We start from the raw sequence: 22,220 nt of genomic DNA on the forward strand, positions 1-22,220 counted from the left end.
CGGTGGGTTCTTTGATTAACGGTTAGTAATATGTGCAACACTGGTGGGTTGCCCTGGCTATTATTTCCTTTTCATTTCTCCTTTTTTCCTGTCCGTTTTTGTTTTCTTTATTCATTGTGCCCTATGAAGAGAATTAACTATCCCTCCTTCCAATCCTATTGAAGAGAGGGCAGAAAAAAACAGAGGGAGATGAGAGCAGCAAATCCCTTTTTTATTCCTCTTGTAGTGCTCAATAAGAGAAGAATGTGTCGCCTATCACTCACCGAGGGGATCAAGTCTTCGGGACTGTCCCACGCGCTCAATGCACTGCTGCTGTCCAGAGCATCACTGCAGAGTTAGACAGAGAGCGCGTGAAGAGAACAGCAGCAGTAGCAACTCCCGCAGCAGCATCCTGCAGCCTCGCCTGGACATTACACTTCAGCTGAACTACTAGACGAAGACTAATTTAGCAACCTGTCTGTCTCCTCACCAGATTCATTTCAGGCAATTATTAAAGGACAGGCTCCTTGTTGTTTATCACCTCTAAAGTATCTGTGGAATGTGGTGTGGTGAGTACAAGTTGATGCCGTTACCTGTTCTAATTTGATATCCTGCGCAGGATAATTATGATGGAGATAAATACATCTGTATTCTACAGAAATCCTACTATAGCCTACGCGAAACTTCTGTAATGCAAAATGTCACTGCTTATTGTATAAACCATCATATTTTTTAATTATCAGATGTGATCAGTTTTATTGATGAGTTGTGACGGGAGAACAGGAAGGGAACAGATGTGTATCCTATAAGATTTATCTCTGTTTGAAAATGAAATATAATTCTAGACTGACATAAATACAACCAGGTATACTGTACAAACTGCTTGAAATTCAGATGTAGAACTGTGACATTTCCTCTCGCTTCGCATTCTAATTGAAGACACAATGAGGATCCTCGCACTGCTTCTGGGGGTGAAAGCCGCGTGCATCCTGCTGGTTTCTTCGCTCTCAGGCACGGGGGCAGTCAACAATAGCGGCCGGTGGTGGTGAGTAGCTGAGTTAATGTTTGATGTATTCATTCAATTAAATGCTCCTCCTAAGGACCTAGAATAGGCTATGCTCATTTCGACGGAGCGAGCCTGCTGTACAAGAGCCAGTGCGCGGTATAACCTAGTGGTTTCTTGACTGAAGATGCAGTTCCTTTGCTTCCAGATGAACTGAATCAACACTAAAACATAAATTGGTAGGCCTGTTCCATGCTCGAAATAGTAATGTGTTGTTATTGGCACCGGTTTCATAATGCCTGTTTATTTCAGCTCGAAAACCAAGACACAAGATTTAGGGGATTTGGACACGTCTCCCAATTAGAGAGGGGTGACTAATCACCCCATTTTCGATCGAAATTAATTCCATTCTTTATTGAATGACGTAATATAAGGGAATCTCTATTCTTCTATTTGATAACGATTTTGTTTATTTTGGGAACGGTTGCAGCCCATGTTTATTCAATTTAGGCCCCCACCCCCCTCTGTCCCGCTCCGTATTTCTCTCTCGTCCCTTGTCATTTCGACTGTGTGGCTTGAACGCGAGACAAAAAATTCCGTCCAATGTGGGATAAATTAAATATGGATTCATTTTAAGGAAGAGAGTAGTACCATTTCAGGTCGAAGGCTATTCAGGCTCAAATTATCATATTTGCTAAACGTCCCACCCTGTATGAACTGTAGGATAAATATGCATTCACTTGCCAATGTCTGTCTAGTAAAATGTAAATATATTGCGCACAGTCCAAGCTTACGAGAAAAATATATTTAAATTGTTTTTTTTAGGCAATGTCAGTGATATAATATGCATGCAATGCCTATAGCTAGGCTACTGCAAATAATACAATTTGCATAAATCATTTTGATCGATGAGTAATTCAAACCCATTTTGGACAGCCGTGCAATGACACTGTGTTGTAAGCTTCATACATAGAATATCATTATAATTTAATTTTTTCATAATTTTCTTAAAATTACCTACATGTGGCTGAATTCTTAACCAATCATCATCACAAAAATCTGCCCCAGAAATTAAGGATACACACAGAGAGAGAAGAAAAATGGATTTAAATATTTATCCGAAGATGGGATAATTACGTCCCATAGCCTGGATCGAGCGCGCGCGCATTATCGTCAGGCTTGGTCAGTGAGTTAAATAATTATGTGTCTTTCTGATTGCCTACGGTTTGCAGGAGACACACAACAATTAGGCACGGTAACTGAAACCATAAATGTAGTAGACTGACAATTCAATAAGGCAGTCAAGTTGTAGCCAATAACGTCAGCCATAATCATACCATACCGAATAAAGTATACTGTATAATTGTGGCTGATATTAAAATTACAATTTAGCTGTTTACATTATCAATTTATATCAGAATCACATGAAAGGATAAATATGATATTTTTTGGTTAATGCATTCTTTTATGTCAAAAAGGACCAAAACTTGAGCTTCTCTCTTTAACTGTAACTGATTCCAATCTGTCTTTTCTTCCTCTATGCCAGGGGGATTGTGAATGTAGCCTCTTCTGCCAACCTCCTCACCAACTCCAAGAATGTCCAATTGGTTTTAGACCCCAGCTTGGCCCTGCTGAGCCGACGCCAACGGCGCCTAATCCGTCAGAACCCAGGGATACTCCATGCTATCTCAGCTGGCCTGCACACTGCTATCAAGGAGTGCAAATGGCAGTTCAGGAATCGCCGCTGGAATTGCCCGACCACCCACAGCCCGGCAATATTTGGCAAAATCGTCAACCGTGGTGAGTTGTCTGTTGTCTCTCTTGGCCTCCTCACTAAGTCAACCATTGGGCCTTTCTATTGCACAATGTTGTGGAATCCTGGATTCTCTTCTTGGTATTCGCCCTTTGGGAAAGGAAAAGCATAACTTTACATATCTCGAGATTCTGGCATTATTGAATTATCATTCAGAACAGATTGTGCATAAATAGGCCATCCTCTGCCAAAAAGGTTGAATAGTCCTAATCAGAATTTCTGCTGTTGCCATGTCAGGTTGCCGAGAGACAGCGTTTGTGTTTGCAATCACCAGTGCAGGGGTGACCCACGCGGTTGCCCGCTCCTGCTCTGAGGGGGCCATTGAGTCGTGTACCTGTGATTATCGTCGCCGGGGGCCTGGAGGCCCGGACTGGCACTGGGGTGGGTGCAGTGACAATGTGGACTTCGGCCGGATGTTCAGTCGGGAATTTGTGGACTCGAGTGAGAGAGGAAGGGATCTTCGATACCTCACCAACCTTCACAACAATGAGGCAGGGAGAATGGTGAGAGAGAACATCACACTTTTTAGTGTTCTCAAAACTGGAGACTGGTTAGTGGATTCAGAACCTAAGACTGGTTAGTGGGCTCAGAACTTGAGACTGGTTACTGTTCTCAGAACCTGAGACTAGTTACTGTTCTCAGAATTTAAGTCTGGTTACTGTTCTCAGAACTTAAGACTGGTTACTTTTCTCAGAACATGACACTGGTTACTGTTCTCAGAACTTAAGTCTGGTTACTGTTCTCAGAACCTGAGATTGGTTACTGTTCTCAGAACTTAAGACTGGTTACTTTTCTCAGAACATGACACTGGTTACTGTTCTCAGAACTTAAGTCTGGTTACTGTTCTCAGAACCTGAGATTGGTTACTGTTCTCAGAACTTGAGACTGGTTACTGTTCTCAGGACTTGACACTTGTTGCTGTTCTCAGAACCTGAAACTGGTTACTGTTCTCAGAACATGAAACTGGTTACTGTTCTTAGAACTTGACTGGTTACTGTTCTCAGAACTTGAGTCTGGTTACTGTTCTCAGAACCTGAGACTAGTTACTATTCTCAGAATTTAAGTCTGGTTACTGTTCTCAGAACTTAAGACTGGTTACTTTTCTCAGAACATGACACTGGTTACTGTTCTCAGAACTTAAGTCTGGTTACTGTTCTCAGAACCTGAGATTGGTTACTGTTCTCAGAACTTGAGACTGGTTACTGTTCTCAGGACTTGACACTTGTTACTGTTCTCAGAACCTGAAACTGGTTACTGTTCTCAGAACATGAAACTGGTTACTGTTCTTAGAACTTGACTGGTTACTGTTCTCAGAACTTGAGTCTGGTTACTGTTCTCAGAACCTAACACTTATTCACTCTCCCAGTCTTTTGTGTCTCTCTAATTAAATAGTGAGAGACTTTGTTAATTATCTGAACCTAATACTTTATTCACTCTCTCACTTTTTAATGACACTGCAATTGCAACCCTTGTTCTCTCGTTTTGTTCACGTTTTCTAAATTCACTTCCTTCCACGTTTTTTTCCCTCTTGACATTCTTCCACACTTTTCTTTGCTCACTTTCCTCTGGGTTATATTTGTCAACCTCACGTCTTTCTGCCTTTTTTCTCCGCAGACGGTCTCATCAGAGATGCGCCAGGAGTGTAAGTGTCATGGCATGTCAGGCTCATGCACCGTGCGGACCTGCTGGATGCGCCTCCCCAGCTTCCGCGCCGTGGGGGACTTCCTGAAGGACCGCTTCGATGGAGCCTCCCGCGTCGTCTATGCCAACAAAGGCTCCAATCGTGCCTCCCACCGTGCCGACCCACGCCACCTTGAGCCCGAGAACCCCGCCCACAAACCACCGTCGTCCAGGGACCTGGTCTACTTTGAGAAGTCGCCCAACTTCTGCTCCTACAATGGCAAGACGGGCACCCACGGTACCTCTGGGAGGACCTGTAACAGTTCGTCTCCGGCACTCGATGGTTGTGAGCTGCTGTGCTGCGGCAGGGGTTTCAAGACCCGGACGGAGAAGGTCACAGAGAGGTGTCACTGTACTTTTCACTGGTGCTGCCACGTTAGCTGCCTCAACTGCACGAGCACACAGACCTTACACCAGTGTCTCTGATCCCGGGAAACCTGGAGGACATGGGTTGGGAGACTGGAGTGTGTGGACAGATTGAATGCCGGGAGCGCTAGAGTATAAATATATATAAAAGTAGGGGATAAAGAAGCACAATGCCGATTACAGGGTGTACAACGTGGGCGTGTGTGGCGCGTGCACAGGCATGTGCTTGCGTGCGCTTCCTCCAAACGGTGGTACCGTGACAGTTGTTAGTGTGCTCACTAGGTATTTAAATGTTGTCGCCATTCAACCATGTAGATTGGAATGGAAACCAATCCTCACTATGGCAACAAATGTTACAAGACCAGAGACTGATTGGGTAAAAGGAAGTACTTACACAGGAAATTGAATTGTGGCAAGAGATAAACAAGCGAAATTAGTCGGAGAGAGACTGGGATTTAAGGCTCTTGCCCTCTTCGACCTTACAAGATACTGCAGGAGTAAGGGGAGAGCGGACACTGTGTCAGACAGATGTCTCTGTGGCAAAGGAACCACAAGCACGGTCTCTCATAAACCGGTGAGGAACTCTAACAAGAGGGTGTTTATTTTAGACATCCCTGTTTTGTTTTCATTTGCTTGCCGTTCTACTATTCTCACATAGAACTGTGTGAAGTTACAATCTCCCGGGATGTGCAGTCCTCTCCCCCCAATTGCTATGTACTTTGGTCCTGGACGAGGGCCAAGCCGTTATGATTTCCCTTCTTGCTCACCACACTCGCCCTCTTTGTTTAGATTGCTCTGGAATCCGCTACACCTCAACCCGGAGTTACCGCGGCGATTTTCTGAACCACGGTTACTGACGTTAAATTGCTCGACGTTGTAGCCGCGTCCAAGGATAACACAAACATTTTAGACAATTTTATGTCAACCTGGAATTCATTAGGACAGGATCTGTAACGTGTCTGAATGGTTTGAATGTAGTGCCAATACACTGAATTAGATTAAATAAAGTAGATGTATGTGTTGGTAGGAGATCGATAGTGGCACTCCAGGAGAACTGAGTTTGACCTGCTAATTAGTGAGGTTGCAGTCAACCCTGCAGCCTATTACTATTATCCTATGGTATACCTTCTATGCTGACAAAGACTCAAGACATTGCTCTGCTTGGGCAAAAACACATGGTTTGTGTAGTATAATCTAATATCATATTTCTCAAGTTTACAGTGGACAGACAGAAGGTTTTACAATTTAGCAGTGCACATAGAAATAGATAAATAAAACTGTTTCCCCCATTGTGAAGCTGTCAGAGTTAATTAGCACCATTTATCCATTATATTTCTATGGCTGTGCCCTATAAATTCAAGGGAAAACCTTAAAAAAAACTGCCACTACAAAGGGTGTATGTATTATATATCAGCTAAAAGAAACCAAAAAGTTGTAAATAATATGTATAGAAATATATATATAGAAATATATATTTATGCTGAAGTTACTTGCAATGTTAGAGAAGAATGAAATGTGCACCTGTTACAAGCCAATGGATGAAACAAGAAAATGTTCTATCAATAGTGATGTCAAGCAATGTTTTTATTGAACTGTTATTCAAGTCTGTTAGCATACACAGATTTGTCAAGGGCCGCAAACAGAAGTTCGTCTTTCTACTTTCAAAATTTTCCCTTAACACATGTTTGTCATGCACTGAATATTACCATCCTGGTCTATGTAAATACAAAAATATTTATTATTACTATGGATGTTTTATACTGTTATAGAGAGAATTGAAAGTGTTAAAAGTATTTTAGAAATTTTTCCTCAAAGAATTAGCTTTCCATTGGTTTGTATTTTATAATAGAACAATAAAGTTTATATTTTCAAATCTTTTGTCACGGAAGTCAATTCATGACTCCCTTGCGTGTGTCCCTCTGAATATTCCCTCTAAGTATTGTTCTGAAGTAATTTAGACAGTGGATGCAGGTCACATGGTTTCAGTGCTTGGGATGCTTTGTAAGCATGAAGGCCCATCCCTAGGTGTCTCAGTATTAATCCCATTATTTAGAAAATAGAAGCATGTGCACACAAACACACACACAAACACTTGTGTACACACGTGCACGTGCGTGCATGCCGATGCACATGCACGGGTAAATGCCCCTCACACACACACACACACACACACACACACACCACCACCATATAGCCCTTTCCACCCTGCCTACTACCACATTCCAGTCCACACCACAGAAGGATTCTGATTCCCGGAGGCCAGGCCACATAGCTTAACTGTTACATCGGATTTTAACAGCACTGAATGTTTCGGTTCATTTACTTAATGTCGGAAAAATATATTAAATAATAGAATAAATAATGAAAGCCTGCAGTCCCCCCCAACCCGCCCACCTCCTTCCCTCCTTCCCTCTTTCCCCTAACCCCCCTCCTTCCCTCCTTCCCTCTTTCCCCTAACCCCCATCCCACCTCCTTCCCTCGTTCCCCTAACCCCCCTCCCACCTCCTTCCCTCCTTCCCTCGTTCCCCTAACCCCCCTCCCACCTCCTTCCCTCGTTCCCCTAACCCCCCTGCCCACCTCCTTCTCTCGTTCCCCTAACCCCCCTGCCCACCTCCTTCCCTCGTTCCCCCAACCCGGCCACCTCCTTCTCTCGTTCCCCTAACCCCCCTGCCCACCTCCTTCCCTCGTTCCCCTAACCCCCCTCCCACCTCCTTCCCCCAACCCCCCCTCCCACCTCCTTCCCCTAACCCCACCCTTCCCAGCCCCTGGCAGTCAGGCCTTCACTCAACCACAAGAGTTTGGAAGGCACCCTAACCCAAGTCACCGCAGCACGGCAAGGGGCTACCGAGGGTCAGGCCAGCAGAGTGCCGCGCAGCCACACACACACACACACACACTCTCTCACACACCAGCGTCACAACTGTCCATTCCAACACACTCACACACCAGCATCTCAACTGTCCAACACACACACTCACCCACCAGCATCTCAACTGTCCTGTCCAACAACACACATACACTCACACACCAGCATCTCAACTGTCCAATGTCCAACGATATTCCATAACGCATTTGTATGATCGTCTCGTCGTCTCATTTGCCAAGGATTTGAACTGTGGATGATAGCTAGCTTAAGTAACAAAACATGAAAAAGGAAATATGTCTGCCACTCAGAGGAAAGAAAAGCAATACATCATAAAAATAAAATATAATAATATGTGCCCTTGAGAAACGTCTTTAGTAAAGTTGTTGAGCAGCAGAAGCAAGAGAAGATGAATATATCTGATGTTACAGCGAAGGGGGAAATACAGTTATGATCCAGCAGACGCGAGCAGCGAAGTTTTGTAACTTCAGGTACGTGTTGCTGTAGCCTAATAACAAGCGCCTGTTCATCATCGTACATGAAACATATTTTTGGGGGAATATAAAATATTATCTGACTATCTTTTAGTTGGGAAATCAGGTAGCAGTAGTAAGATTTTAGCGGCGGAGAGGTGTGGGTAAGATTCGCACCCATGGGAGGGAAAGCTATGCTTCGCCCCCTGAGTCAGATCAGCAAGTCAGCCAGTCAGACTGACAGACAGCCAGTCGCTCAGACAGCAAGTCAGCCAGCCAGTCTGTCAGTCAGGGGAAAAGGAGAGATGGGATCACACTTGGATGAGGTGAAGAAGTTGTGGTAATCCTAAAGGAGATGGAAGTTGTGGATGTGTGTGGCTACAATAAAAATACAACACTATTCCACTATGTGCTCCTGCGCCTGGACAGGTTCAGGACCTTCAGCACATGAACATCTCACACAAAACTGTGATGCAGTCAATTTAACCTCAACTTTGACCCAAAAGAGATTGACATGCGTGTTATTGACATTCGTCCACCATGCATGTATATCTAAGAGCAATATGCATTGTACCGGTTTGTTTGGACCTACTGCCTATGTCCTTTGCCACACTTTAGAATGACCGAAGGACAGCGTGCATTTTGGGGTTATACCCTGGAGTTCTGGCTCTCCAGCTTGCTCGATTGGGACACTATTCGTTACGTCATAACTATAAGAGACAAGAATAAAGGCCTGAGCCAGCTTCCCAGTGGAACATCACACTCTGCCCAACATGTATTAGTGAAAGGCTCTGTGTTCTATTAGGTAAATAACGATCAGTCCACGTTGGCAGAGCCAACATGTCTGTTCCTTTAAAGGGTGCCTTGCTATTCTATTGGCAGTGAAACTTCCTTAACTTCATTCCAGGCCAGAGGACACACACCACCTTCCTGACAGAGAGAGAGCCAGTAAGAAAGAGAACAAGTTGAGAACCTGCGGTAAATAGTTTATCGCAAGTCTTGGCTCTGCCTCTGGCTGACTAGTGATGGGGAAGCCCAGTAAGCGATGCCTGGAAGGAGGGGCGGCGTGGCCAGCAGGGACTTCCTCAACTCATCATGCTCCAGGTGTTGGGATGAAGGGATGGAGTGTGATGAGATGGAGGAAGAGGGGACCTGCCATTGTCTGCAAATTGCAGGAATTCGTGGGTTCCTCCTCAGTGGCGGTGGAACTGGTGGGGTTCTGGTGGACGGTTGGAGGGGGAGTGAGAGAGGGAGGGCAGTGGGAAAAGGTAGCGGGGCCGGGCAAATGGGGTGTGAAGGGGTCTCTGTCATTGTGGGAGTGTTGAGGAGTCAGTGGTAATTAGCTCAATTAGTGACAAAGGCAGTGTAATAAATACCGACTTAGTGTCTGGGTCCCTGCTGGCCACGCCGCCCCGGCTTGATGGACAATTCATTAAACCGACAAAATACCCCACCGTCCAGGCGTGACGCAGCGAGTTAGCCCCCCACCGGCCACACCCATTGTTCTAATTGTCTGGGCTGGAGTCACTTTGTGGCTCTCCTCCTCCTCGCCCCTCCTCTCCTCCTCCCTGTCCCCCCCCGTATCCCTAACACTTTAGCCCTCTCCCCTCCAGAAAACCCAGAGAGTTAATGCCCTCTCCCTAACGCTCAGTGAGTAGGTGATCGGCAGGTTGTGGAAAAAAAGAAAGAGTTTGTGTGGGTCTGGTTGGTGGGGGGGGGGGGGTGCTGGGATTAGGGGATGGACGGAGGTTGCCTGGGAGTGCTGGGAGAAGCAGCGATCGGAATGCGGGAGAGATGAGCCCAGGAGCTGCAGACGCAGGACAAAGCCAGAGTTAATAAGGAAAGATTGAAGGGGTTTGGCGACAATGGGCCGCCACCCGAGTCGATATAAAATTGCTTCCGCGGATTATTGGGGAGAGGGTGTGTGGGTTGTTGGGTGATAGTTTGTGTAGTGTCTGTGTCTGTGCATGTACGTGTATTCGAATGAGTTGCTGTTTGTAACTGGGGTGTGCGTTTGTGTGTATGTGTGTGTGTGTGTCTGCATGTACATACGCATGCAAATCATGTATGTGTGTGTGCATGTAGGTTTTATTCAAAGTGTCTTGGATTGATGGCTGCCCCTCTGGTTGGGTGGGGAGCGAGGGGAGGCTAGCCGGCTGTTCCCACAGTCACGGCTGTTCTACTGCAGCCACCTTTGACACACGGCTCAGGGCTCTGCCAGGCGGGTGGCGTGGAGAGAGCATGATGGGAAAACAACACTCTGCTCAGGCACAAACAACAACAATAAAAAAACTGATCAGCAGCATGTTGCAAAACACAAACCCATTTAATATATTCTGTTAACTTATATTAGAAGACCTTGCACAGGGGAATGAGTCCCACAATCTCCCAATATGAAATCTGTTGCTCTTCTAAGATCCCTGAGGGTATATGCTTTGGAGGTATTAATAAAAAAATGAGAGTGCCCTCAAACCTTTTTGCCAGATTGTACCTCGCTCAACAGGTCACTGATACTATTGTGTGCAGGTCGTCAGGGTAGAAAAGACAAAAACACAACTACGTCACTAATAACACCATCAACAACAACAACACCATCAACAACAACAAAACCAACAACATCATCATCATCAACACTGACTAAACCAATATCACCACTAACATCAACATCAACAACAACATCAACAGTAAAAACATCAGCTTCAAGAACACCAGTAACATTAACACCAACAACATCATAACACTAACATCATTGACAAGAACGACTCAACAGCTTCACCACATCAGTCAACCACCAACTCTGAAGTCAAGAGGGTGAGGATTAAGAAGAGCCTGGGTGAGGAAGGGAAAGTATGAGAAATATAAGGGGCAGGATGTAGAGGAGAGAGGAGTGAGGGGAAGAAGAGGAGAGGACTGAGTGGAGAGAGGAGAGTGGGGTGAAGGGACCAGGAGTGAGGAGAGAGGGGAGAAAATTGAGGGGAGAGAGTAGAACGGGCAGAAGAGGGGAGAGGACACTGACAGTATCAGAGCAATTTTAATGTGCCCATAATCCTCTTAATCAAAGTAATTACAATTTTCACTGTCACTTCAGTTAGAGTCCCAAAACCTGAGGTTAGCTTGTGTCTTGCTTTTCCTGACTGAATTCATTTCCCATTTTAACCCATTAAAAATAATTGAATTCAAACAATATGCTTAAATACTTTATAGGACCCTAAACACAGTACAACTAAATCACCAAAAGCTGTATAAAGTGAATGGAATAGGGGCACTATTGACGTAACTTGATAAATGTCAGAGACAAAATCACACTGATCCCTCCAGGAAGGACGGAGTGATGCTTTTTTAACAAGCGCGTGTGTTACACAAACAAAGCAGCCCAGTTTCACCCCAGTGTGACGTGTATCTCTGCAAGAAACTGGCCCAGACAATTAATAATTTCATATGATATAAAAAAAACACACAACAGCTACACAAGCTTCTTATTTAATTCTAGCAAACACTCAGAATAATGTTTCCCTGGGCATGGCTGGATGTGACGGCCTAATGTTCAGGGGTTGATGAGGAGCAGGGTACCGATTGAACTGTGGATCGCCAAATATTCTGGATGTAGTTTGGGTTTCCCAAATCTTTCTGGTGCACTACCCAGAGGGCACCGGTCAGAAGTAGTATGCTATGTAGGGAATATGGTGACATTTGGGATGCAAACCAATGGTGGAGATCTGATGCACTAGGAGCGGAGGAGGTGGAGAGCTGATGCACTAGGAGCGGAGGAGGTGGAGAGCTGATGCACTAGGAGCGGAGGAGGTGGAGAGCTGATGCACTAGGAGTGTAGGAGGTGGAGAGCTGATGCACTAGGAGTGTAGGAGGTGGAGAGCTGATGCACTAGGAGTGGAGGAGGTGGAGAGCTGATGCACTAGGAGAGGAGGAGGTGGAGCACTGATGCACTAGGAGAGGAGGAGGTGGAGAGCTGATGCACTAGGAGAGGAGGAGGTGGAGAGCTGATGCACTAGGAGCGGAGGAGGTGGAGAGCTGATGCACTAGGAGTGGAGGAGGTGGAGAGCTGATGCACTAGGAGTGGAGGAGGTGGAGAGCTGATGCATTAGGAGCGGAGGAGGTGGAGAGCTGATGCACTAGGAGCGGAGGAGGTGGCGAGCCCATGCACTGCAGGGTTTGACGTTCCAACTAGGCGCTCTTAAAGGATGGTTTGCGCGCATCCTTGCTCTTGTGTCTGTGTGTGTGTGTGCATGCGTGACTGTGCATGCATTTCTGAATGTCGGCGTGCGTGTGTGTGTGTGTGTGTGTACAACGATGGCAGCTGGGAAGCAGACAAAGTCCAGAAGAATTGTACCTTAGCAACTGACCTTTCAGCAGATGGCAGCTCTGCAGTAACAGCCAACCTGCAACACAATGGCCCCTGCCTGGAAACATCTCCATCACTTCATAACCCCTGCCACGGCAGACCTGTCACTGGGGGGGGGGGGGGGGGCATACATTCATAACAGCATGCAAGGACACACACAGAGTTGGAAAATCTGAAAGCGTTACGTTCTATCGGCCTATGCCCAAGACTCATAAAAAACTAATTCTGCACTACCAAATAATTAACCCCTTAGCTCACCTCAAATAATCACAGAACAGGGAGTGAAATGTGAGGTCTGTTACCGAGGGAATAACCCATTCAGAGACAGACGATCCTCTCCGCCACTCCAGACAGACGCTGTGAAACCACTGTTTCCTGAGTGTCGGTGTGTCGTGTGTAGAGTAACCACCGTCTCCAGTGTGTTTGCTGTGCAAAGTGGACAGGGGTGGGAATGTGGACCGACCACAGTGATGTCTGTGGTCAGGCCGTATGGACCGGTTAAAGAGACGCGGTCTGAGCGTGGCAACTAAGGTAGGAGGGATGATTAGTTCAAATCTGTTATGTGTGTGTGCGCACGTGTGTGTCCGTGTGTGTGTAATAATTTACTGTATATTTTCAACCCCTGACACATACAGAATGTGACTCTTTGATTATGTTTCTTGGCTTAACGTTTGGCTCCTCCCTCCCAACTGGCGTGCTGCTTTCTCCTTCAGACTAAATCATCTTCTTAACCACAGGGCTACTGCAGAGATAGAGTCCTCAGTGGCATCACAATGGCTACATGCATCCTTGTCACCCGCTGTTCACAGGGAGGAGCAGCGGTCCTACTTTGTTTTATGTAAGGAGTGACAGAGAAATTATGAGAGTTTTCCCTACGTTGCTATTACAAGGAAAACAGGGTGGCCCTGTTGTCTAAGCCACTGCCCTAGGTCCACATGTACCGCTGTAGTTTGGGTTTGAATACAGACCACTGCTCTGTCAGCACTGTCTTTCTCAGAAATATATCTTGAAGACAACATATATCACTACCCAGCCAACACGTTACGGAACCACGACCAACCTTGACGTTATGGATTGGTAATGTCATGACACTACCTTCTCAAAACGTTATGGCAACGTTATCCGAAGGTAATGACCACATAATTAGTAATCTTCCTTACCTCCTCAGCACGTCACTGGAGCGTAATTACACGACGTACTGATAAAGTATACTAACGTACCGGTTTGGTAACGATCCTACGTACCTCTAACATTATCTGAAGGAAATTAATGACCTCATAATTGGTAATCTTCCTTGTCTGATGTAGCAGAAACGCAATTACAGGACATACTGACAATGTAACAACTTTCGTACCGGTTTGGTCAAGATCTTACGTAACTACAACCGGGAAATATTAACTCCTATTTTCGTTGCTACAACGTACTTTGATTACCATGTCATTACTGCCACCACATCGGAAACCACGCATTCGAAATATTTCAAAGTTCACTTGAAGATCTTTAGAGTCACACGAATTCCCCAATCACCGCAATTCAGACCAATTCAAATAGTTCTACATAATCTCCCTCAACACAGACGGAATGCGTACACAAATTGTGAACTGTGCACGCGCAGATGTGCCACAGTCCGAGCGTCCCGCCATTTCTATTTAGTTATTTTCTAATTTAGTCGTGTAGCCTACCTTATAGTACTGTAATATACCTAGCTAACTACTGCAGGTAGTGCAAGTTTTCTTTTAAGGTATATCTGGCTAACTAGCTACTGCAGCTAGCAAACGGTACTGTACGACTACGTTAAACATCAGTTTAGTTCGTTAAGCCGTCATGATTTCTGGAGCACCGTCATCATTTCTGGACAAGGAATCTCAGGAAAGCGTATTTAACTTCTTTACGAAGCAGATAGATAACTATCTGTCATATAGCTAAAATCACTTTGGTAGTTCCCATCGAATTACAGTACTAGCAAGCCAACTTTTACTATGAGTTCCACAAGTAATGATTAAACAAGATATTTGACAAAATTGTAAAAGTGATATAAATAAATTATGAACGAATTGAATCAATTGTTTTTAAACTGGTTTTCATTGTCCTTGTCCAGGTGCCCCGACCGGTCCAACGGCAGAGGAAGGTGAAGATAGCATTGAAGACCACTCAAACTCATTTCTGACAACAAGGAAGAGTAAAGTGTCCGTTTTTGCTTGTGTGATTTGTATTTTGTCAGTTGGATATATTATTTGTTTGTTTCAATTTATTGTAAAATGTTTTATCTTTATTATTTCACAGTTCTTCACCATTTGAAAAGAAAATAATCCAATGAAGAGTAAAGCATTCATATTGGCTTGTAATATTTTAATTATTTGTAAAATGTCCAGTTTGATAATATTTCCAAATTTGATCAGTTGATAGCAGGAACAAAAATGTCAATGATTGGGGAAGGATAGAACTCTACTAGTGGAAAGAAATACTGTTTATTATGGCTATTGCCATTGAAGATCTACAGTTTAATCTGCGTTAACTATGAGATTTGCTATTTATACTTCCTGGTGGTTATGAAGTCCCACACAGTTCTGATTTTAATTTCTGTGCTGTTGACCAACTTGGGAATGTGAGGTGGGTGATAAATAAAATATTTTTTGCAATTACATAAATGTTCTGGTTTGTTTGTAAATGTATATACTTTTTTGCTACATATGGGTCTCTTGTATATTACAGGATATGTCATGTAATTTGCTAGGATAAAATGTCTGGACTGATGATCTAACAGCATTATTATATCTGGGAAGGGGTTGAAAAATGTAATATATTTATACATTATACCTCACTGTAAAACTAAACGTCGGTGTAGAACCCTGCTGAAATGTGTAGTGGACATTTAAGATTTCATGGAACAGCTGGAGCAGGTAAACACAAGGTTGGAGAAAACTGTCAAGAAGTTGCCTGGACAGAAATGAACTTAGCTGTACATATTCTAGCTGTACGTATGAATACAAAAAAAGGGCAATGAATGATCAACTGGATAGCATGCCTGGGATTCGCGATTACCAACCCACAACCTTAGAAATACCTCGTTGCTACGAGATTCTAGCGACCAACTGACACCGTCAATTAGTTACGTCGTTGCGACAACAAGAAAACGTTCACATTTCCGGTTGTGACAACGTAGCTGACAACGTTGCTACCTAATTCGGTCGCCAGATAACGTCGTAACAACATTGGGACAACGGAAAATTGTTAGCTGGGTAAGCGTGTTTTTATTAGAGACAATTTTTCAGTAGACTTGGTGAGAAAGAGATGTCCAGTCCGTGGTTCTATCTGTCTTACTGTATATCTGTCCTGCATACCGAGCTATCTGTGTACCTTTCTTCCTGACAACCAGTCTACCTGTCTACCAGTCTTCCAATTTCCTCTGTCCTCCTGTCTACCCACCTGTCGTCCTGTCTATCTGTCCACCAGTTTACCTGTCTTCCTGTCTACCTGTCCACCAGTTTATCTGTCTTCCTGTTTACCTGTCCACCAGTTTACCTGTCTTCCTATCTACCTGCACAACTGCTTTTATCATGAACAGGGATCACATGAAGGCAGACGAAATTCTAATAGTAGATATCAGTGGGTCATTGTCTGAATGCAAACTCGAGCAGAATGGAGTTTGAGGCAGAGATGGAAAGTGGTGTGTTTTTGGTTTTAATTACTGGCTGGTTGTGTTTTTACAGCAGCGCTAGTGGGCGAGGGCAATACACTGACACACCAACACAGGAATGTTTATTTGCTGCTGTTTAGGAGCAACGGTGGCTTACAGGAACTCTGACACATTCCTGTGTCACTCTCACTCCTCTCTCACACACACACACACATTCTCACACAGACACACCCATACACAATAACACGTTCACAAATACACACAGAAACACATCCTGAGCGTACTTGCTCCTCTGCCATTTTTTCTTGACAGTTTAGTTATTGAGTTATTCATATTTAAGTTATTTAGCAGACAGTCTTTCCCAGAGCAACTGACAGGGGCATTAGGGTTAACGCTCTTGTTCATGGACTCTGCAATTCAAGTCAGCTCTGCAATTCAAGTCAGCAACCAGTCCGTTACTGATCAGATGTTCTAACCACCAAGCTTCCTGTGTACCCACATCCAGTTTTACATCTGATGAATAACTAAATTAGGTATCTGAACTTTAGACGCCATAACATGACATTTCTTGCATTGTTTAACATTTCCACACTGTGACTGACTTTTCCTGCTAGACGCTAGCACAGCAGTGACTCAGATTGACGCTTGATGTAATGTGTCACTGACTATCAACTCCACACTCCAAAGCAAAGAGAGCCTAGCCCGCAAGTCTGTGTAACTGAACTAAAGACGGTTTTGGTGTAACTGGTGTATGAGTGTGTTCTATGAGTGGGTGTGAATTTGATGGCAAGTACCTTTTTCATGGCTTAGTCAAGGTTCTCTGGTGACATACCTAACAGGGTCTGGCAGCCTGTGGAGAAGACACGTCTTTTGGCACCAGGGTTTTAACAGCAGTGATACAGAGGACAACCAACCACAGGAGCCACAACACCTAGTTTGAATGCATGCTGGGAAATGCTGCTAGCATAACAAGCCCTCCTCTAATAGTACACATACACAAACTACAAGACACAAACACACACACATCATTACCTTCTATCTTAATGAGGACATCAAAAGTTTTCCCAGGAACAGTCTGATATGCCATGATTTCAATGAGCCAAAGGCCAAAACCGCATGAAAATACGCTTTAAGTTATCGATGTTCCTAAAATTTCAACAATTTCCAGAGAAAAGCTTTGAACAATTTGTTACATTTATTGTAATTGAAGCGATTATATATTTGCAGTTATCCAGTTTTGGATGATTTGTAGTCTCTCTTTAGTAAGTGAATGCGTGTTTCCAGCATCCCTAAAAGCCTTAAGTATTTTCCATAGCAACAATAGGAATATGTGTTGTTGTTTTTCTCCAAGAGACATTCATGTCTGTCAGATATTCACAGAAACCAGTCAAAAGTGCACACTCTCTGATTTGGCCCAATACCACCAATTACCAGGAGGAAGGTACCAGGGCTGTGTAGCCCCTGAATTACTCTATTAGCCATAGTGGTTCTGTGCTGGAAGAGAATTTGCTTTTGAATCAGAAATGGCACCCCGTTATTTGGTTAGTTCAAACCCTTCATATTCCAGGAGGTTCCTGGTGAGTATTGCTTATTGTGTTGTTTTATTGAAGAGGAGTATTAGCTGGTAGATAGTTTAAAAGTAATAACGGTTGGGTCAGTCTCTGAATGGTCGCTGCTTTGAATTCCTGGGGAACAGGTAGCCTAGCAGTTAACGCATTTGACCAGTAAAGAAAAAGTTGGTGGATGTAATAAATATTTAGTTCTGCACCTCAGCAAGACAGTTCACCCCAAGTGCTCCGCTAAGTCGCTCTGGACAAGACCTTAATTGCTCTTATAAGTCACTCTGGTTAGGACATCGGCAAACAACCAAGCCAATTTGGGAAACAACACGCATAACAAGATACCCGTGTGTTCTCAACCCAGCGTATTCTCAACGCAGCGTGTTCTCAACGCAGCGTGTTCTCAACGCAGCGTGTTCTCAACCCAGCGTGTTCTCAACCCAGCGTGTTCTCAGTCCGGTGAATGATCCCAACTGGAGCCGATGCTCTGACTTGCAGAGTGAAGAAAAAAACATCCACTGACCATTGAACATGATGTGCTGCTTGGCAGAGAAGGAAAGGCTGGAGGGAGTGTAAGGTCACAGAATATGTCAAAACCCAGCCGATGTTTGGTAATCTCAGGACAAAAATCTTTGAGAATATGTACAGAGTGACATTAATTGCAGAACATCATACTTGTGACAATGTATTTATCTAAAAAGAATTTGAGACAATGTCTTATTTTATAGCCTGCAATTGTCTTGTTTGCTCATATGTTGTTGCAAAGAAACTTGAAAATGTTGATTGTCCATTAAGTGTAATAAAATTGAATTCATATTTTGAGCAACACATTGTACATTGTGGGGGATTTCTACACTGGCAAAGCAGTCCTAATGAGCGAGAGCCCCACACATTTGTTGTGGAATCAACACCAGTCAGAGTCTTTGTGGACTCAAGTGAATCACATCTGTTATGATCCCATGTTGCACAATCACAAACAATAATGAGGAAGGGCAAACAACAGAGCATATCCCATATGTTGCATAACTGCCTAGGCCAATAAAGTACGTTCTCATTCTAGTAGGCTATGGACTTGTTAGTCGGTTATATTTTGAGAAAAACCATGAGCAAAACGTTTGATGGAGCTTGGACTGGTATATAATTGCATTACCATTAGTGCAGTCTTTCCATTGATCATGTTGTTCATGTTTAGGACACGCATAATGTTAATGTTTTCATTGGCAATAACAAAACCTAAAATCCCTTTACCCTACAACCTCTAATAATGGTTCCACATTGCCCTCTGCTTGGCTTGGGGTCAGATTCACAATATTAATTACATCTGTCAATCACCTCAGATTTCCATAGGTGTACACATGATCGGGTTGAGGGGTCTGTGTGTGTTTGGGACACAGATGAATGCCAGGTCCGCATTACTGTGCTTCCTGAAAACAGCAACATTCGGACCCAATCCTAAACTGACCCCTAAGCCCTGCGCACATGAAGAGATCCGAGAACATTTGATTGGTTTTCATAATATATTGATTCTTACACCTACTCCTCCACCTATCACAGGGCAAGATGGAGCTATAACCAGATTGCTTTACACCGGTCAAATCCGGTCAAATCCCCACAAGTACATAGTGGTTAGGGTTCAGGTTCAATTTGGGTTTGGACCCTTGTCAAACTTTCTGTCACTACAAATTTAGCTCCTCCGACCTCACTCTGGGATTTCCGGCCTTCAGTTGGCCACCAGTCAAACACACCAAGCCGTCCGATGAAGTCAGTTGACCTCGCAATTACAACTGACTTTCCATACATAGACCTAGATCTTTACGTGATGTTCCGATTTATTGCAGAATATAAAATACTTGCAACTGACCTTACAGACTGTGCGGTGGGTTGGATTCATCTTGTTGTAACTAACCAACGTCTCTCACCGGTGCACAAGCGCATTTCAGTTGCATGCAACTTTTTTCGGGAACATTCAGAATAAATATGCTATGAAGTGAAAACCAGAAACTCTTAACATGTGTAGACAATCACGTTGGCTCCATTTGTGATATTTCTATGTCAGACATCCGAGAATGTTTTATTTTCCCTGAACAAGAACCTGACCATGGACCTCTATCAACTGCTATCAACCCACGAGAAAGCCCCTAGAAATGTCTTCATAGTGCAACATGTGTTGAAAACATCACTATGCAGACACCTGCTGATCCCAGATGGTCCCCTTCCACCAATGGCCTTCCATATGCACATCTATGTAGGAATCCTTCAGTTACACAGGTGCCCAAAGCTGATGGAGTTAAAATGACAGAGGCTTAATGGGCTAATTACACTCAACAGTCGCTCCTTGCATGTGTTTGATAAGAAAGGTGAAATCCAACAATAATTCTGAGCTTGCACAATTTCCACAGAACAGAATCGACCGACATGCTAAATTGTCTTACATGCTTTCATTTATGTCTTGTTTTTGAGACTTCACCAATGTAAAAGACGAAATTGTACGGAATTGTTCATGATTTTGTTCAGGCTAATTTTATTATTAAAAATGCAATATGAAAGTCATGATTATGTCCCGACGTTGATGGGTATAATGATGCCCTCAGTAATCTGGAAGTGATCTTTCTAGTTTCTTCAGTGACTTCTGACGATGGAGGTCACTCGCAGCGTTCGGCATTCAATAACCATGTAAACATGTAATGACTACCCTATAATTGCAGCCCAACGCTGACATCTACCGGTCGTCCACATTAAACGGAATTTGTAACTACACATGCGCACTGTTGGACGGAAGAGACGCATTAATTCCCCTCCCATTTCCGTCTCGTTCTCTTTCCAGCCCTCTACGCCACGATGGTAAGCGCTCTTCTTATTCTTCAGCAGGCCCCACTGTTTAAATGAAATATATACACAAAAATACACAATTGTAGTCGTCGTTAATGAACTGAAAAGGGTTCTATATAATACTTTTTTCAGAAGTTGCGCTTAAAAAAACGTCTGTAGTTAGTTAATTATGTAAAAAGATTTGGCTAGGTAGCAGCATGCTACTGACACCAGGCACGCGCTTATGTGTGGCTGCTTTCGATGGTGTGTCTATCCATCATCGGTCAAATGATCAGTTTAAAACCACTAAGGCATTGTAGTTGATTACAGATCAAATGACCAACCTCCATTCTTGGCATGCACGCTGTTCCTTTGTACTCGTGTGTGTATGTTATGGAGGAATAACACAAGTCCAGCGCTATGTCTTCGGTGTCAGAATTGTTCCTGTATTCTGGTTCTATCCTCAATCGCTGGCACATCTTAATTTTCCTCATGTAATTGTTAACTCAAACCTGTACTGTTCATTAGCTCGTACACTATGTAGGACTGTTTTTCCCCTTGCATTCCATGTTTGGGGGGGGGGGGGTTCTATGATATTTGTAGAGAACTGTTCAGGTAAGTTGTAAGTAATATTTTGTACAGTGCAAGTTGTTCATCTGGCTGGCTTGCTTGCCAATTTGTTTTCTCATTGTAACGGACATCTCGCCCGTCTTCGTCCCCAGACTAAGAAGCGAAGGAACAACGGTCGTGCCAAGAAGGGCCGTGGCCACGTCCAGCCCATCCGCTGCACCAACTGTGCCCGCTGTGTCCCCAAAGACAAGGCCATCAAGAAGTTTGTCATCAGGAACATTGTTGAGGCTGCTGCCGTGAGGGACATCACAGAGGCTAGTGTGTTTGACTGTGAGTAACTGCCGAATATAATCTGATACAAACTTAAAGGTTGGGGGCCAAAAAGGATGGAGGGTATCAGTCTTCAGATACTGACATCCAGTTTTTGTGGACTTTTTCCCCTTGACTGCTGCATTGGGGACATTATGCTTAATGTTCGGTTCTTAGACAGAGGTTCAGGCTGCATTGAATTACCTATGGGTTAACTTCCTAATGTGATTGTAGTCTAGCACTGATCCGACAACTGTTACTGTCTTCCCCTCAGCGTACGTGCTGCCCAAGCTGTATGTGAAGCTGCACTACTGTGTGAGCTGTGCCATCCACAGCAAGGTGGTGAGGAATCGCTCCACTGAGGCCAGGAAGGACCGTACGCCACCACCGCGCTTCAGGCCAAGTGTAAGCCATAGGCCAGGCACTCGCTGTTCGGCTCCTCTAGTGAAGGGGTTCTGAATTGTGTAGCCTGCTGTTTTTGAACTGCTGGAAGTAGTGGGTTTGATAGTCTGATTTTAATTGACCTTGGCGATTCACTGGGTAAAAGACTCAAGACAGCTTGAGTCTTATCTAATATATTCCATTGTGTCTGTTTTAAGTTCTGAAACACTTTTTGGGACAATATTTTTTTTTAACTTGTTTTTTCCCCCCTCTGTTCTAGGGTGGTGCCCCAAGACCTCCACCCAAGCCTATGGGTTAATCTGGTGGGTTAATCCGGTGAACCGGCTTCAAGAAATCCAGTCATTTTTATTTGAAATAAAGATGATTAACTGTTTGAGTCTTGTTTTATTTGTAGTTTACCT

The 22,220-nt window shown here is 44.1% G+C and overlaps 2 protein-coding genes, 1 long non-coding RNA gene and 1 other non-coding gene across 4 annotated transcripts; 3 read left to right on the forward strand and 1 right to left on the reverse strand.

Annotated features, from left to right (window-relative positions):
* Positions 1–295: 295 nt before the first annotated feature.
* On the forward strand, positions 296–6,609 carry wnt1 (wingless-type MMTV integration site family, member 1). Its single transcript, XM_010875142.4, has 5 exons — positions 296–548; positions 919–1,024; positions 2,529–2,782; positions 3,033–3,298; positions 4,410–6,609. The coding sequence occupies exons 1-5, from the start codon at positions 539–541 to the stop codon at positions 4,899–4,901; spliced, it is 1,128 nt and encodes a 375-aa protein (XP_010873444.2). The 5' UTR covers positions 296–538; the 3' UTR covers positions 4,902–6,609.
* LOC109616389 lies at positions 3,232–13,030 on the reverse strand. Its single transcript, XR_002197510.2, has 3 exons — positions 12,793–13,030; positions 12,536–12,641; positions 3,232–3,271 (listed from the first exon to the last, which is right to left on the reverse strand). It is a non-coding gene; the product is annotated as an uncharacterized LOC109616389 (long non-coding RNA).
* A 7,441-nt stretch (positions 13,031–20,471) lies between these two features.
* On the forward strand, positions 20,472–22,155 carry rps26 (ribosomal protein S26). The gene is made up of 4 exons (XM_010875131.3): positions 20,472–20,571; positions 21,261–21,438; positions 21,692–21,822; positions 22,079–22,155. The coding sequence occupies exons 1-4, from the start codon at positions 20,569–20,571 to the stop codon at positions 22,115–22,117; spliced, it is 351 nt and encodes a 116-aa protein (XP_010873433.1). The 5' UTR covers positions 20,472–20,568; the 3' UTR covers positions 22,118–22,155.
* On the forward strand, positions 20,882–21,019 carry LOC114840602. The gene has a single exon (XR_003782725.1). It is a non-coding gene; the product is annotated as a small nucleolar RNA SNORA57 (small nucleolar RNA).
* Positions 22,156–22,220: the final 65 nt, after the last annotated feature.

This window comes from Esox lucius, chromosome 12 (genome assembly GCF_011004845.1).
Source record: "Esox lucius isolate fEsoLuc1 chromosome 12, fEsoLuc1.pri, whole genome shotgun sequence".
NCBI classification, from domain to species: domain Eukaryota; kingdom Metazoa; phylum Chordata; class Actinopteri; order Esociformes; family Esocidae; genus Esox; species Esox lucius.

Bases quoted from the DNA above. Each gene is read 5' to 3' on its own strand.
- wnt1 (XM_010875142.4), top strand. The intron at 1,025-2,528 runs GTGAGTAGCTGA...CCTCTATGCCAG, and splicing joins AACAATAGCGGCCGGTGGTG to GGGGATTGTGAATGTAGCCT. The intron at 2,783-3,032 runs GTGAGTTGTCTG...TTGCCATGTCAG, and splicing joins TGGCAAAATCGTCAACCGTG to GTTGCCGAGAGACAGCGTTT.
- rps26 (XM_010875131.3), top strand. The intron at 21,439-21,691 runs GTGAGTAACTGC...TCTTCCCCTCAG, and splicing joins AGAGGCTAGTGTGTTTGACT to CGTACGTGCTGCCCAAGCTG. The intron at 21,823-22,078 runs GTAAGCCATAGG...CCTCTGTTCTAG, and splicing joins CACCGCGCTTCAGGCCAAGT to GGTGGTGCCCCAAGACCTCC.